This window comes from Diospyros lotus, chromosome 13 (assembly GCF_014633365.1).
Source record: "Diospyros lotus cultivar Yz01 chromosome 13, ASM1463336v1, whole genome shotgun sequence".
In the NCBI taxonomy this organism is placed as follows: Eukaryota; Viridiplantae; Streptophyta; class Magnoliopsida; order Ericales; family Ebenaceae; genus Diospyros; species Diospyros lotus.
This window is the reverse complement of record NC_068350.1, coordinates 1376329-1394284: the sequence shown is the minus strand read 5'-3', so window position 1 is coordinate 1394284 and position 17956 is coordinate 1376329. Positions and strand designations below refer to the sequence as shown.

Genomic DNA, 17956 nt, shown 5'->3' with positions numbered 1-17956 from the left:
ACTTTAGTCATAATTCTATCTCCGAACCTAATAGATAGGTTGGATTTTCTTATTTCTCAATCTCTCAAAATCAATTTTAGGTACCTAAATATTTATAATGAAATTTGTTTCTACTTCAAAATTAGAAATGTTCTGTTGTTTAGGGTTTATAATTATTCTATTATTTTTAAAATTCTAAATGATAATAAAATTCCGAACAATGCTATCCAACAATTGGTTGCTGTCTCTAAATTTTAATTAAGAACAAGAGAATTTTCTCCCTTTTCTAACCAAATAAAGTTGGATAAATTATTTTTAATAAATTTATAAAAAAAAGAACCCAAATTTCTTAAAACAATCTTTTCTATGAAAGGGAGGGACCAAGAGAAAGATAAAATTTTCTCCATTCTTTAATCTTTTCAGAAGTTTAGGATATTACGAAACCATAAATTTGATTATATTTTCATGTAAGATTATATAATCATTTATACTTACCTTAGAGATCAAGTCTTAAGCGTTCGCCTTGCATCTATCCATACATCTAGCACAAATAATGGCTGAGTCTAAATTTTAGAGAGGGAGGGGCGGTCCAGACATTTGTGATTGTGATTGTGATGTCTCGAGTTTTCATGTTAAAAAGAAAAAAAAAATCAATTTTAAGTACAAAGAAAAAGACATATTTAAAGCCGTGAAAGTTCAGTTGAGAGAGAGGGAGAGAAAGATGAGTGGTAGCAGCAGCAGTAGAGCGAACAAGGTGTTCTACGCGGAGACGTACCATCCGATTCAGGCGGGAAGTATCGACGGCACCGACGTTCTCCCTCACGACAATGCCGTCTACAGAGCTCTCCTCTGTTCCCATGCCGCCCTTTGTATGTATTCACAACTCATCGATCTCTTCTTTTTTCTAACCTAACCCCACCGTGAATCTTTCTGTTTCAGATGATCCTTTGGGCGATCCCAAGGTTATAGGCGATCCCTATTGCACTCTGTTCGTCGGTCGCCTCTCTCGCCTCACCACGGACCAGACCCTCCGCAAGGTCTCTTTTTCATTTTCCCAGTCCCCCCCCCCCCCCATTGTTTGGCTTCCAAGAAAAAAAAAATTCTCATGTTTCTCTTCCCCCGCCCCCCTTTTGTGTGTGCGTGCGTGCGTGTTTCAGGCTATGAGCAAATATGGAAAGGTTAAGGACCTGAGATTGGTCAGAGACATTGGTATGATTCTGTTTCTCTGTGGTGTTTGCTGATTGTTATACTACTGATATGAAAACGGCTACTCTATGCCGCTACAGCTCTTTATACTATTAGAAATTGTATAATGCATGAACACTGGTTTTTGAGTGAGTTTCTCTTTGCCAATATTATAATTCAGAAGCTAAAGATTAAATGCACGAACTTTTTAATTCACTCCGAAATCAGTTGCTTAAACAAGACAAGATGGAATCATATTGCTGATGAGTATTGTTGCGTGGTTTTTGGTTTTTTGTTTTTAACCACTTGCAGTGTTCCTTTTATTTAGAAACTGTCAGCAGTCATGGACTCCAATCTGAATGCATGACAGCCATCTGCCTTTATTTTATTGGTTCTGTTGCAGTGACTGGTGCCTCACGGGGTTATGCCTTTGTTGAATTTGAAACTGAAAGAGAGATGCGGCGTGCATATGAGGTAGTTTTGTTTTGTTAGTTGCTAAAAATTTATATATCTTTCCTTTTCTTTCTGTGCTGTTGTTATGTAAATTTCTGCGTCCTCAGTATCAATGGTTTTTGTTGCATCCAACTAAGTTTGAACTAGTATTAAAGCTATGTACTGTGTAACTTTGAACCCCAAAAGATGGATGATATAGTTGTCAAAGACGCACCTAGGCTAAAGGCTCACCTGAGGGTGCCTCACTGTATGAGGCATGCGCCCAAGTGCTAGGTTGCACCTCACCCTGAGGCACAAGGCACAGGCCTTTTGCTCCTGTGTAATCTTTTTGTTGGATTGTTAAAATCTAACCAGTAATATCCAGAAAAAATTGAAAGAAATTTGATAAAGCAATAAAACATCCCATATTTAGTTAAATAGTAATGGTTGTTTGTTATTTATGAATTTATAAGTTTGCATTTACCTCTTTATAGGTATATATATTGAAAATAATGATGTATACTTATTTTTACACAGCTTTTTAAATGTGCACCTCGTGCCTAGGCTCCAAGCAGCGCCTTGGTGTGCCTTGAGCCTTTGACAACTATGATGGATCCCTCATAATGGTCAATGAATATTAATTGAAGAATGGAACACTAGAAGTGATCTAATTTATGAGGATTTTATCACACTGACTGGTTTTGTTTTAGTTACACAATTTAGAAAAGCTATATAACTAGCAAGGAAAATTGCCAATACATATAGAAAAGCATGTAGTTGTTTAATAAAATCAGCAATAATTTGCTAGTATAACACTTGGCAAGGGTGCCCTCATGGAAGTATCACTAAGTTGGTCCTGGTGATGTACTTGTTGACAATTGGCATGTATCAGCTACTAAATTATGGAACCAATTTTAGTGGCATGTAATAGAAAAGTAGAGTTAATAAAAGACAGTTATAGCAGTTTGTAATTGCAAATTATAAGGAATGATTTGAAGTCATTATTACTTATGGATTCCTGTTGTAGGTGAGCAGAAAACATTTTAGATATAATAGCTCTACTAGTGCTCCAAATTTTGTTTGTAAGTACAAATAACTAATGGACCACAAAAGGATTGAATAGTCCTTGTCCAGAAAATATATCTAGATTCATATATTACTCATTAAAAAACATGTCCCATCTTTTTGGATGCTTGATCTAAGGTATGTGAATTGATCATTTCTTGCTATGTCTTGATCTTCTAGTTTTATCATTACATCATCCACACTTATATTTTTATTGAACGTACATAATGACATTCCATATATTTGGTTTGCACTCTTCTTAATTTAAAACCTTTATATTTTTAAAGTGTTCATATCTCGACCTTAGTATTCATACTTTCTTTTGTCTCATCCACCAACATAATGTCATCTGTAAATAACATACCTTACGACACCTTAACTTGAATATATTTAGTGAGTTTATCCATTACTAGAGAAAATAGGTATAAAATTAATGTAACTTAAAACCTTTACATGTTTCTGCTCCATGATACATGTCTTTAATAACTTGTGTATAAGCAATTTGGACTCATTTCTTCTTTAAAACTCTCCATAAGACTTCTTTAGGAACTTTGTCATAAGCTTTTTCTAGATCTATAAACACCATTTGTAAATCATTTTTTTATCTCTATACCTTTCCCTTAGTCACCTCAACAAACATGTAGCTTCTATTGTTGACCTACCAAGCATGAAATCGAATTTGGTTTCCCAGCACCTTGGTTCCTTGTCTTTATCTTTGCTTAATCGCTCTCTCCTAAAGTTCCATCTTCTGGCTCATTAACTTGATTCCTCTATCATTTTCACATATTTGAACATCTCTTTTATTCTTGTAAAATAGACACTAAAGTGCTCTTCTTCCACTCACCTGACATCTTTTTCGAGTCAAGGATCATATTAAATAATTTCGTTAACCAAGAAACGCTTGATCTCCCATGCATTTCCATTCTTCTATTAGTATATCATCTGGTCCAACTACTTTACTATTCTTCATCTTTTCTAGTACTTGTTTTATTTCATTTGGACATACACATCTAGAACATGTAATTTTTATTTCTTCGGAGTTATTAAGCTGCCTGATGCGGTCACCAATCAAGACTCGGCCCAAGGTCGACCCAACTAAATCGGAACAATATCACCAAAATAGTAGTGCTATAATGTTATTTTAATACTTCTTAAGTTTTAGAATTCTACTTGATTTAGGATTCTATTTTATGTTTCTACTTGATTTAGGATTCTACTTCATGTTTGATTAGAGTTTTATTTCTATTAGAATTCTAGTTGGATTTTGTTTTCCAAATATTAGATGGATTTGGATTAGCCAAACACTATAAATATACCTAGGATCTAGAGTTTGTAATCAAGTTTTTCTTAATCAAATTTCAGCAACATATTTTGGTTTTCTTAACAAAACAGTCTTGTTTTTGCGTCTTCTTGAAAGCCAAGTTTCGGCTATTGAAGTTTGCTCTTTCAAGGGTTTATTTTGGTGTGTTTTCTTCACACTCGCGCTACACGCTGCGTCAGGTGATATCAAAGCGGTTAATCAATCAATCAGATGGCCAATCTTGAAGGTAACGGTAGCAACCAGCCTCGTGACGGTGATCAGGGGTTGTCCGCAGTTTGGAGAGCAATCGAAGAACAGCGGGAAGTAACTCGTACTATCCAACAGCGATTGGAGCAACATAGCAACCAATTGGGCACCTTACTACGAGTTGATGATGACAGGAACCTGAATAATGGAGTGAATCAAGTCGGAGCGGGAAGACCACCCATTAATCATGTCCTTGTTAATCTTAGAAGACCAGTGATTGAAGATAACGATGAAGAGGATGATTTTGGTCGAGCAATAGCTAACCTTGGTGGTAGAGGGGTTAGTAGGAATGCCCATCAGCACAACCACTAGGGCAACGATGAGTATAAACTAAAAGTTGATATTCCCACCTTTAGTGGAGATCTTGATATTGAGGGGTTCCTAGATTGGATCACTGAGATTGATCGTTTTTTCGAATACATGGAGATCCCAGATAAATGACAAGTAAAGTTAGTGGCTTACAGGTTGAAGGGCGGTGCATCTGTTTGGTGGGAGCGATTAAGAGAAATGAGATTGAGGGAAGGCTGACAGCCAGTTCAGACATGGAGACAAATGAAACAACTGTTAAGAGGTAGGTTTTTGCCCCCTGACTATGAACAATATATGTTTGAAGCTTATCAAAGATGTGCACAAGGAATGAAGAGTGTGAATGAATATACCTCTGAGTTTTTACGATTAGCGGAGAGAAATCAATTGTCAGAAAGTGACAATCAACAAGCAGCTCGTTACTTGAATGGATTGAAGCCTGCTATTCGTGATAAAATTGGGGTTCAGATGGTTTTGAGTGTGCAAGAAGCAAGGAACTTAGTTTTAAAGGCTGAGTTAATGTTGAGTGAGAGATCTCGTAATGACAACTATCGTCGGTATAGTGGGAATGAAAATAAACAACCAGCTTTTGATAAAGGCAAGTCGGTTCAAGGAGCGCAACCCTCCAATCCACCCCATACAGTCAACTCTAATAAGGCTACAATGGGGGGAAACATTCGAGGTACTACTTCTAATCTTCCAAAATCCCCCAATCCTTATGCAAAGCCTATTCTTTTAAAATGTTTCAAGTGCAATGAGGTTGGGCATCGATCTAGTGATTGTCCAAGGAGAAAAATAGTTAACATTGTAGAAAAGGAAGAGGAAGATGTTGCTGAAGAGGAAGTATATTGCGGTTCTGATGGGGAGGATGATGAAGAAGATTATGGACACGAGCAATATACCTGTGTAGTGAGGAAGTTAATGCTATCTCAAAAGAATGAAGATACTACTCAATGGCATAAGCTTTTTCGCACGAGGTGTACGGTGAAAGGAAAAATCTTTGAGTTGATTATTGATAGTGGAAGTCAGGAGAACATCATAGGAAGAGACGTGCTGGCAAAGATGCAGTTAACTCCTGAAAAACATCCAAGCCCTTACATGATTGGATGGATCAAAGAAGTTGGTGGCATACATGTGGATGAACGTTGCAGGGTGCCTTTCTCTATTGGTAAGTACTCCGACGAAGTCTATTGTGATATTGTTGATATGGATGCTTGCCATATTTTATTTGGGAGGCCTTGACAATTTGATGTGGATGCTAAGCACTCGGGTAGGAAGAACACATATCAGCTTGAGAAAGAAGGTGTGCGTTATACTTTGTTACCCATAGTGGAAAAGAATCAAACCAAAGCTTCTAAAGTGGAGCTTGATTTCGAAGATTATGTTGTCCCAGCAACCTCAACGTTTGCAAACTCAGGTCTGATTTATGCTGCTAACATGACAGAAACTCCAAGGTTATTGACTCATACTGGGGTATTTTTCAGTCTCGATGGCTCAAGCATTGCTTCGCAACCCAAGGATGGTGGTGTTTCCTCTGATCGACTTGTGACTGTAAAGGAGATGGAGGTCATGGTAGCAAATCCTTCTACAGTTTATTCAAGATCTGGCATGGTTGAATCGAATGCAATAAGATCTACTAGATTAGAGAAGCGCTCAAGATGGAAGGTTCAACGTCCTCAATCTAACAATAATAATGCAATGGAGACAAAAGGCAACAAACATGGCGATGATTGGACCCATGCCAATGTTGATATGGCTAAGAAGGGGAGGAATGTCTTTGCTCATGTTCCCTTAGCAGAAAAGTTCAAGCGGTTCAGGAAGATGTCAAGCAAAAGTTGCACAAATAAGAAATATAAGGCGACAACTGACAAGCATAGGAAGCACAAGGTATTTGAGATTGGAGATGAAGTTATGATTTTTTTGAAGAAGGAACAACTTCCAGCAGGAAAACAGAACAAGTTCAAGTCAAAGAAGTATGGTCCTTACAAGATTCCAAAGAAGACCAATGACAATGCTTATGTTGTGGATTTGCCTAATCATATGGGTATTTCTAAACATTCAAAGTGGCTAATCTCTCTTCGTACTTATCGGACGTGGATTTGTCCAAACAGGATCAAAATTCGAGGTAGAATTTTTTCTCAAGTGAAGGTGAATGATGCGGTCACCAATCAAGACTCGGCCCAAGGCCGACCCAACTAAACCGGAACAGTATCACCAAAATAGTAGTGCCATAATGTTATTTTAATACTTATTAAGTTTTAGAATTCTACTTGATTTAGGATTCTATTTTATATTTCTACTTGATTTAGGATTCTATTTCATGTTTCTACTTGATTTAGGATTCTACTTCATGTTTGATTAGAGTTTTATTTCTATTAGAATTCTAGTTGGATTTTGTTTTCTAAATATTAGATGGATTTGGATTAGCCAAACACTATAAATATACCTAGGATTTAAAATTTGTAATCAAGTTTTTCTTAATCAAATTTCAGCAACCTATTTTGGTTTTCTTAGCAAAACAGTTTTGTTTTTACGTCTTCTTGAAAGCCAAGATTCGGCCATTGAAGTTTGCTCTTTTAAGGGTTTATTTTGGTGTGTTTTCTTCACACTTGCACTATACGCTGTGTCACTGCCCCAACATAACACTTGTCTGTTTACCTTTATTGAATAACTTCAGGATATACTTATTCCATCTCTCCTTGATCACCTCCTCATTTACTAGTACATTTTGGCTTTTGCCTTTTATGCATTTCACTCGGCTCTTAAACCCATGTTTCTCTCTCTCTCTAGTTTACATATATATATATATATCTATATATTCTCCATTTTTTGTGTTAAGTTGTTCGTATGAATTTTTATAGCTTTTTATTTTGCTTTTTTGCTTCTGTTTTGGCCAAACTACCTCTTTACATTTTCTTCACTATAACATTTATATAAAGTCCTATAGCATGCTCTCTTAGTTTTTTTTTTCTCTCATATCTCTTCATTCCACCACCAAGACTTTTTTTCTTGAGACGTTTCCCTTTGACTCTCCTAGAACCATTTTTTTCATATTTCGAATAGCAGTAGCTATTTCCCTCCACATTTGGTTAGCCTCTCATTCCCATGTCCAACATCTTCTGTCACACTTCTCCCTTGAAAATTGTTTGTTTTTCACCTTTTAAATCCCACCATATAATAATTTGGCTTTGTTTTATGTCGTTTCTTCTCCATTGTTTGATATGGATGTTAAGGACCAAACTTATATGTTAGGTAGTCAGGCATTCTCTTGGTATAACTTACAATCCTTTCAGCTTAGGTTTGAATAACAAACAATACAATTGAAACAGTGAGTGAAATTCTTGGAGTTAGTTATGTGTACTCTTAAGTTGTGGCACATGATCCTTATAGTTTCTTTACAACAATACTAACTGGCCACTAGGTTGCGTTGGTTACTTAGATTCTAGCTCTCCAATCATCTCTATGCATGATCCTTATAAAACGTAATGATCCTCATAGTTCCTCTATTTTTATAATTTTTGTTTGAATTTATTTTGTATTACATTGCACCAAATTCAATGGTCATAATTGCAGATATATGAGGCTGTGGGAAATACTCACAGGCTGTGAGAAATACTCTCATTTTTCTGAATCTAATTTTTTGTTTCTATAATGGTTGTTGAAGGAAATTTTGTGCTTCCTCTCCCTTTCTCATTTTCTTTTTTGAGGATACAGTTGTTGTTCCTAGTACTTTTCAGTTCATATTTTTCCTATTTTATTGCTTCTTAATCATGGCATGTGCAATGGCTTAGTATGCTCATAACTACGGTGGGTTTATGGTCCTGAGCATGGAGTTAAAGCTCTGATAATTGAGATATCCATTTCCTTTTGCCCTCTATTCATGCAGGATGCACACCATTCATTTATTGATGATTCTGAAATTATAGTTGATTATAACAGACAACAGTTGATGCCGGGGTGGATTCCAAGAAGGTTAGGTCAGTTAAAATTGTCTCCCCTCTAAAACTCTTGTTGCCTGTTTAGATTAGTTCTGATGTTATATTCTTTGACAGGAGGTGGCCTTGGTGGTAGGAAGGAATCAGGACAGCTTCGATTTGGAGGAAGAGAAAGACCATTTCGAGCTCCCCTGTATGTTTCCCTTTTCTTCTGTTGTGCGCTGAATTATTTGATTATTGTGTTTTGCAACGTTTCAATCCTTTGATTTTATTTTATCTGTTTCTCTAATATACGGCACTTGATAACTTGGAGTACAAAACAGAATTCAAGTAACAGAACCTATACAGTTGAGAAAAGGCTTAGCTGAGTTGATTAGTTTCTGTATTCTCATTTGACATATCATATGTTGTTTTATTCTGTGCTTGATTTAGGAATTCATAAGCAAAGATGTAATAGTTATCTTGCACTTCTAAACTAAATAGTTGAACAGAGGTTTCATTTTACTTGTAAAACAGAAATTAGTTGACTGGCTTTTGTATTCACATTTGAAATATTGTATGTTCCCATCAGTTTTCTGCTGAATTCTAAATTCAGGAACATGATGTGATAGCTATATTTTTAGTTTTACTTGTCACTAAATAATCACATAAAAGCATAGTTTACTTATGATGTAAAGAACCACTAGTGCAAGACAAATATATTGCACTTGAAGGGAATCTTTTGCTCTCAAAATTATTGCCTATATAGCTACCGAAGAAAGTTGGTCGTAGAAATTTCCCTGATATCTGGAACCAGAATTCGCTCATTAAGAGGATGCACAAGGAAATTATAGTGGTTCAGTGTCTACCACGCCACTCTTCAAGGCAATCCCACCTTGAGGTTTCAAACTCTAATTATGTTTGGAAATTTGTACGTGCTTGGGCAATGCCTTTGTAACTTAACCAGTATGCTAGGCCATCTGTGCTTGGAAGCTGGAATTAATTTGACATATATCTGTTCCCTGACCAGGCGACAGATCCCCTTGGATGATTTGAAAAGGCTTGGCATTCCACCTCCTCCAGAAGGAAGATACATGTCTCGCTTTGAGGTACTCTCTTCCTCGATCATTAGATGTGTAATACCCAAGTGCAACTGCAGCAAAAAGATTGGAGTTGCTCTTAAACAGATAGATAGTTCAGCTACCGCAAACGAGTTGCTTATGTTCTTCCCGTGCCACCATCTCATCCCAGGCAAACGGCAGATTGTTGCTGCAAATTTTCTTGAATCTTAATTATTTACATCATTTTTTTAGTTTTGAAATATCTGCCCTTATTTCACTGATCTTTGCAGTCCAATTTCTTGATGAATGTTTTCGGTCGGTGTTTCTTTCTGAAACCATATCATTGCTAGAACCCAGTATTTGTTGTCTACTTTCTTTATGCAATATCATTTTTGCTCTTTACTGGATGTAGGTTCCATTGCCACCCCAAAGAAAAAGGAGCTCTGTCGACAGGGAGGAACATTCTTACAGGCGCCACAAACATAGTAAACACTCTCATCGACACGAAAGGAGAAACTCTGCAAGCCAAGATCGCTCTTCATTTGACTAGAGATTGTAAGAGGTAATCTACAATCAATTTGTTTCCCAAATTTGTCAATCCACATCGGTTCCATTTCCTAATTCATGCTCATTTGATCCCCCAATGCATCATTGTTGCTCCAATTTCCTACTTCTAGATGCATGTTTGTATGCGAAACTACTTGCTGTAGCAACCCTCTATCTAGGACAAGGATTTCCCAGCAGGAAAGGGAAAGAAAAGAAAAGAATATGAAATATGTATATGCATTTTTACATGCACATAAGAACATTTATTTTCATCTCATTTTCCTTTCCTTCCACAGATCCTCCTAGTTCCCAACATAGTGTGATTGAACCCAACGGTTTGTAACTGTTTTCACCTCATCCTTTTAGAATAGAAATGGAATACTCTTGTTCGAGTCACCTATACTTTGAGAAAATTACAGTAACCACTCCTAGCGTCTGCTTTAGTAGTTGTAAAGACACTTGTGATGTTTTGAAATGCCAATGACCACCTTTGCTATTAGAAAAGAGTAATGTTACAAGACATCAGTCATAATAATCATCATCAGTACATATGTCAATTATATGGCAGTGTTTGGTTGGCATTATAATAAAATTTATTGAGCTTCGTCATTTCATCACATGTGCTAATGATTGTCATGACTGATGCCATATAGCATTACTCATTAGAAAAGGGGAAGACAATCATTTTACCGTTACTCTCTCCTTGTCGGCCACCACTAGTGTTGTAGATTGACCATTGTTCCTTTTTAATGTTTCTTGACCTTTTGAAAGGGAATATTGCTTCTTACCTTTTTTTTTTTTTTTTTGAGATTATTATGAGTATAATATATGCTTTTTTAAGAGTATAATTAAATAGATAATACAAATCAACTACCAACACGAACTTCAAAAATTAAAAAAAAGAAATGCACATAACAAGACTTAAATCATAAGTATGACTTCTTATCCAATTAACTGTACTTTTGAAAAAAAATAATAGGAGGATTATATGGTAGGGAGGTATTGCATTTATTTTTTAAGGTATTGAATATTTTAATTAAATTTCTTTAATAATATAAAAATATGCAACTAAATTATATTTATTTTGTAGAGTAGGTTGAGTCTCTTGTGCATAGAAATACTGAAATGATGCCCAACTTACCTTGAAATGTCAAACAAACATTTAAAGAAACGATTTTGGGCTATTTTTATAATTTTAGAAACATTTTGGGGGTTATTTTGAAATATTAAAAAAAATTATAAATGCATTTTTATTTCGCAACAGACAGGAGCAATTGTCTCTGCTATCCAGACAACTACGTTAAGGACAAAAATAAGTTATTTTTATGTTTATTTGTATGGATGATGAAATTTATATTTATACTTGATTAAATAATTAATTTTTATAATTTGCATATTAAAAATAATATTTATAAAAAAAACACACTCATTTTCTTAATTTACTCGTTTTTCCCTCATCTTTGTTTTCTAATTTTTTTAAAAATGTCATTTTTTATTTTTATTTTGTATTATATTCGTTTTTTGTTTTTGGGAGTTGAGTGAGGCTTTAAAAAATAAGAATTTGGAGTTTTAATATTTTGTATAACTTTCTATTTTGATTGAGTTATTAAGGATAATATGATTAAATTAATTGCTTAATTCAATTCCATCGCAGTTATTACATTACGTACCAAACATGAGAATTGAATAAAATAATAATTCCGTTCCATTCTCGTCCCATTATTTCTTTCTATTTGTTTTAGTTTCCGTAACTATTGAAATAAATAAAATAGCAATTCCATATTCCATTTTCGCCCCCTTATTTCTATTTGGCTTTGTTTCTATTACTCTTAAAATAAAATAAAATAGTAATTCCATTCCAATTACTTGCTTGCCCAAGAAGGGAATAAAATGGAATTCCAATTCCAAATGTAATTCCAAATGTATCATTTGAGAGAGAGTGAAGCCATTAATTATGGGAGTCTTTAAGAATGAACATGAATGAATCTGATCACCATTTAATTAACATGCATGCATCACCATCAGCATCAGCATGAACATGATCATGAACACACACACACTCTCTCTCTCTCTCTCTATATATATATATATATATATATGTATATATCTTGTATTCTCCAAAGAGTACTACTGGTGCTGGCTATTTGCTTGAAGTAGTAGCATGGAAATGGAAAAGGCTCTGGTTAGAATGGCTTCCATTATCTTGCTTCTAATACTTTCATCTGGATATGGTACTCTCTCTCTCTCTCTCTCTCTCTCTCTCTCACTCTCTACATAGACATGTGTGATGATGATGATGGTGCATGTATAATGAAGGTGGGTTGAAACTGGGAGGGGAAGCAAAGAATTTATTTGACTGCAACAGAGATGAAGATTGCAGGGACCCCTGTGACATCTGCACGCCCTTTGTATGCGTCGACCATGTCTGCCATTGCTTGTGCCCTTCTTCTTCACCTCACCATCAACATGAAGATCTTCATCATCATCATCATGATGTTCAAGTTGCTCAACCCACAAGGGAAGCTCCTCCCTCTGTATGATAATGAAATTTGAATATCAATGATGAGATCTAATTAATCCCCCTACCCAATTGCTTTCATTCATCATCATGCATCTAAATCTTCATCATATGGCTTCACATGTCAATTTTATATATATATATATATATATGTCGTTGGATTGAGATCAACTTTCGCAACTGAATGATGGATGAAATCTCATATTGAGTTGACTTATTTAAGGGGAATCTCACAGAGTTAGGCTCACCCAACAATAAATGAAGTGGTTTGTGTTGAAAGTTGCACGATTACTTAGTTGGCATGGCTCTTTTGCTTTTGTGGCACATAATGTGTCTCTTCAGTCTATATGTTACAGTGGTGACGTACATATCTGACTCCATCAAACTCATTCACTTGGTTGCAAGATTCATTAGATTTAAGTAGAGAAAAATACTATTTAGTGATGATATCTCCAATGGTGGAAATTAAACACAAACGGTATAAATTGAATCAAATTAATTAAACTGATTAAATGCAAAAAAAATTAAAGAAAATTGAAATAATTGATAGAAAATATATAAAATTAAAGAAAATAATATTATTTTTATAAATATCAAAATAATGTCGTTTTAAAATTCAATTTGTTTGATTAGTTTGGTTATTTTAATTAAAAAATTAAATTAAAAATTAAACATTTAAGAAAAATTAATTGAATTGAATCAATATAAGAAAAAAATTAAATCGAATCGACAAGTTTAATCGATTCAACTCAGTAGTATGATTAAATTGAACTTTTATGAACATGACATCACTATTCAATAATGGAGACATCATCACTATTGTATAAATTACATCCACATCACTAGTACATGAATTAATTTTTAGAAAAAAATTATTTTGCAACATAACTACCGTAAAAGGGTAAACAAATAATAAATTTTACATTTAAGTTATTTAACAAAATTTTATTGCTCATATCTTGCTTTCTTCGATGAATGCAAATAGTAAGGTGTTATGCTACATGAAGTGAGATTAGATGTCTTAAGTTCTTTTTAGAATTATCGTCTTTATGTGATTTTTCATCGCTTGTGTCCTCGATTTCAACAAAGAAGATAAATCATAAGTGGAGACTTTGTCTCATTGCGCAAGACAAGAAATCGAACTCACAACCTATTGATGTAAATCTCAACTTCTCATAATTCAAATACTTAATTTGTGTTGTGGGGGGGGGAAAATTAAGTTCTTCCTTATTCATTAATGATCTTGTTCAATGGGAGAGTTTTTCTTCTTCTATGCATATTGATTCTATCTTCGAAAATGAGAATGACTTGGATTCTCATTTTATTATCGAATATGAAATTCTCCCTTAGATGAGAAGGATGAGCCATAGATTCCATCGGCTTTGATAAAGAAGCATTTTGTAAGTTTTATAATCTATAGTTGATGTCTCGCTCGAACTCTATCCCGTTCTTAGTTTTTTTTTTCATTTTGTTGACAGTTTTAGAGGTACACAAATATTACAATAATAATATCTCATTTGCATATCAAATATGAATTTTTAGGACGAAAATATTATGTAAACATTAAAATTAACACTTAAGTGATACGCTCATATCAATATATTATATATTTATATTAATTAAATTCCTAATATAATGTGTGGTAAGATATGCCACCGACAATGTTTGCTGCATTGGAAAAGAGGAGAAGCAAGCCAAGGAAGGAATCCCAGTAAAAGAAAGAGCTTGTCGACTTCACTCTCTCTCACTCTCACTCACTGTCACAGTCACAGAGAAAGCATATCCCGCCATTGATGAAGCTTCCAAAAGCTCTTTTCTTTTCAATATGTATTGTATATATATATTCACATGGCAATGGGAGAGTGGTGACGCCGCCGCCGCCGAAAAATGGCATCCGAAGCACCTCCCCGCCCAACCAAGAAGAAGTCGTCCTTCCACAAACGCACCCCACGCCATTTGCTCCGCCGCTTCTCCATCTTTTCCTTCCTCTGCTCCCTCTCCTACATCCTCGGCCTCCACACCGCCCGCCGCCGCACCTCCTCCATTCCACTCCCACTCTGCCGCCTTCTCTACAGCCCATCTCCTTCCCCTCTCCGCTTCGATCCCAACCACTCTCTCCCTCTGCCCCCAGACCCCCCGCAAAGCCCCCAGTTCTTCCCTTTCTGCCCCTCCAATTTCACCCACTTCTGCCCTTGCCAAGGCCCCATAAGTTCCTTTCACCGGAAGCGGCATTGCTCCGGCGACGCCCGGAAGCTGCGGTGTTTGGTTCCGGCGCCGGTGGGGTACCGGCGGCCGTTTCCGTGGCCGAAGAGCAGGGACTATGCTTGGTTCAGCAATGTGCCTTTCCCGAGGCTGGCAATGTCCAAGAAGAACCAGAATTGGGTGAGATTGGAAGGCGACCGGCTTGTTTTTCCCGGCGGGGGACCCTCGTTTCAGTCCGACGTCAAGGGTTATGTCGACGAGATCAGTCGGGTTCTGCCATTGAAGTCGAGCAAGATAAGGACTGTCCTTGATGTTGGCTGTGGGGTAATTCTAACTTCTCTTTAACTAATTAACCTTCTTTTTGGGTGTCATTGTCTTTGTCTGTTAAATGTGTTATATATTTATATTGATATGAATAATATGATACAAAATATAACACGTCAATACATAAATGTTACCCAAAGTGTCAATTTTGGGTGTCCAAATAGCATCTTCGATTCTATTTTGATTCTTGTTGTAGATGATTTTTTTAATATGTGTACTATTAACTACACCTCAAGTAGGAAAATCAAAAATTGATGGTAGTTGTGTATAAATAAGCCTCTTAATAAAGGTTTTGATTGATCGCACCTCAATAATTTAAAAAAAAAAATGTAAATGAGTTTTTGGGTTGTGTGTCAAGTGTGCCATGACTTTGCAACTAGTATACTTAGCAAGGGAATGATTATTACCTATAATTGTGAAGATCAAGAAAATTTTTGATCGAGAGATTATATTAACACATTTAAAAAGTGATGTTAACATAGCAAAATGTTGGAAAAGACAAAATACTCCTTTCGTAAAGAAAACCATTGTGAGGGAAAGAAGAATAAGGATATTTTTGTCCTTTTAAACATTTTAATGCGTTAACATCTCTTTTGAGGGTATTAAAATGATTACCCTTCTCTCTCAAAAAAAAAAAATTGTGTCGTTAGGGTTCATAGTTTCCCTCACGAAAAACTACACCATCATTGATCGAGCCGATTCGTCCCACTATAAGAGATTGCAAGTTTAGATCTCTTGAAACCGAACCATGTTAAATTTTCTAAAATTCAAGAACTATTATAGTAGTTTGAGAATGTATCTATGGAGTTTGTATTCATGGGCCTCTCTCCTCCTCCTCAGCTGGCAAGCTCGGAAGCTTCCCTAATGGAACATGACATTTTGACAATGTCTATTGCGCCTAGAGACTCTATCCACGAAGCCCAAGTGCAGCTTGCCCTTGAAAGAGGGCTTCCAGCCATGCTCACTGAGCTCAGTACCCACAGATTAGCATTGCCCGCCAGGTCTCTGGACATGGCTCACTGCACAAGATGCCTTGCTCCTTGCCTTTGCTCTGATTATGGTACTCAATCTTGATCCTTACATTTCTTTCATCAGTTCAGACAAATGCAAATTCATTCCTGTAATTCCTAAATGACAGTTAATCCAGATGGCCTCTTCTTGCTGGAAATCGACCGGGTTCTGCGCCCCGGTGGATACTGGGTGCTGTCGGGGCCGCCTATGAACCACGAGGGCAGCTGGGAGAGAACATCTCAGGGCCCTGGGAATGAGCAGAGGCGCCTGGAAGATCTTGCCAGGCGGCTATGCTGGAAGAAGACGGAGGAGACTGGCTCGATCGTGGTGTGGCGAAAGCCTACTAACCATATTCACTGTGCCCAGAAGGTGAGGACTTGGAGAACTCCAAAATTCTGTGCTGAAGCTGATGATCCTGATGCTGGCTGGTGAGTTTATGGTTTTGCGCCAGATGACGGACAAACTAGGCGAAGAAACTTGCTAGTTTGCTTTAAAAGTAGTTGCTGCTCTCTGCAGGTACAGGAAGATGGATGCTTGCATTACTCCTCTCCCCAAGGTTTCCGGCATTCGCGATGTATCTGGAGGTGCCCTGGAAGAATGGCCTAAGAGGTTGAGCGCTGCACCGCCTAGGCTGAGAAGCACAGCAGCCATAGAGACCACGATCAAGATGTTTAATGATGAAAATCAGTTGTGGAAAAGGAGGGTCGAGCTCTATAGCAGCATTCTCAAATCTCTCTCGGTTGGTCGATACAGGAACATAATGGACATGAATGCTGGCATAGGAGGCTTCGCCGCCGCCCTTGCTGGCTATCCAGTGTGGGTCATGAATGTGGTTCCTTCTCATCATTCCAAGAACAATACTCTTGGGATCATCTATGAGCGTGGCCTGATAGGGACCTATATGAACTGGTAATATTTGCAGGATCTCGTTTTCTCTTTGGTAAGTGGCAGCAATAAGGTCGCTCCTTTTGTGACTAAACGAAGTCTCTTGATTGCAGGTGTGAGCCCTTCTTGTCGTACCCTCGAACTTATGACTTAATACACGCCGATGGTTTGTTTAGCATGTACATGGACAAGTAAGTAGCAGAACCTACAAGGGTGGTTCTTGTAGAATCATACTAATTAAGAAACTGCATTTGCAGCATTCTCTAAATTTACAATTTTTTAGCTCGAACGAAGAAAGGTGACAAGCGACATGTTTGAGTTGTCGAAACAGCCTCTTCCTCCTCCCCTGGGGACACCTTTGCCCATCACCAAAGAAAACATTCCATTCTTTCGAATCTTGCTTTGGCATGAACATAACGAATTCGTCAATGCGCATGCAGGTGCGACATCACTGACATTCTGTTTGAAATGCATCGGCTCCTACGCCCCCATGGAGCGGTTGTGATAAGAGACCAGGTCGACACCATTGTCAAAGTAAAGGGAATTATGGAGAAGATGAGATGGAAAGGTAAGGTTACAAACAACGAACGTGGGCCTTTCCATCCTGAGAAGATACTGTTTATCGACAATTTCGGGTGACAGAACATAACAAGGCTTTGATGAACATGTAACACGTTAAATTTCTATCCATATCAGCAATTGTGTTGATTGTGCAATTTAGCCTAGCAAATAATCTCAAAGTTCATTTAAAGGTAGAATGCAAATGTTGGCATATATAGTGAACTCAAAGTAATGTCTCATTTGATTTTGCCAAGAAGATCTATACCTTGTTTTGGAAGGATTTTTTCTTATTCATTACCTTGTAGTTGCAAATAGCCAGTGGTCTTTGGTCCCAGTTTTGGACTGAAGATTAGGGATTATTCTCTTTCTGTTTTATTTTTAATTTTGAATTCATTTTTAA

The 17956-nt window shown here is 36.7% G+C and overlaps 2 protein-coding genes across 7 annotated transcripts; both read left to right on the top strand.

Annotated features, from left to right (window-relative positions):
* The first annotated feature begins 578 nt into the window (after window positions 1-578).
* On the top strand, window positions 579-12860 carry LOC127789098 (U11/U12 small nuclear ribonucleoprotein 35 kDa protein). Of its 6 annotated transcripts, none has more exons than XR_008020497.1 (10): window positions 579-848; window positions 919-1016; window positions 1137-1188; window positions 1568-1638; window positions 8421-8511; window positions 8587-8662; window positions 9479-9557; window positions 9922-10071; window positions 12213-12286; window positions 12372-12858. XR_008020497.1 is itself a non-coding variant. In XM_052317879.1 (9 exons), exons 1-8 carry the CDS (start codon window positions 701-703, stop codon window positions 10057-10059), a joined length of 753 nt encoding a protein of 250 aa, XP_052173839.1. In that variant the 5' UTR covers window positions 579-700; the 3' UTR covers window positions 10060-10071; window positions 12213-12860. The 6 variants fall into 6 exon arrangements, 4 of the variants coding, with proteins under 4 accessions (XP_052173839.1, XP_052173838.1, XP_052173840.1 ...); XR_008020496.1 differs by having other exon boundaries at window positions 12210-12286; XM_052317879.1 differs by having other exon boundaries at window positions 12213-12860.
* Window positions 12861-14138: 1278 nt separating this feature from the next.
* On the top strand, window positions 14139-17956 carry LOC127789096 (probable methyltransferase PMT19). Its single transcript, XM_052317873.1, has 6 exons — window positions 14139-15099; window positions 15940-16159; window positions 16238-16538; window positions 16627-17019; window positions 17109-17186; window positions 17436-17956. Exons 1-6 carry the CDS (start codon window positions 14461-14463, stop codon window positions 17632-17634), a joined length of 1830 nt encoding a protein of 609 aa, XP_052173833.1. The 5' UTR covers window positions 14139-14460; the 3' UTR covers window positions 17635-17956.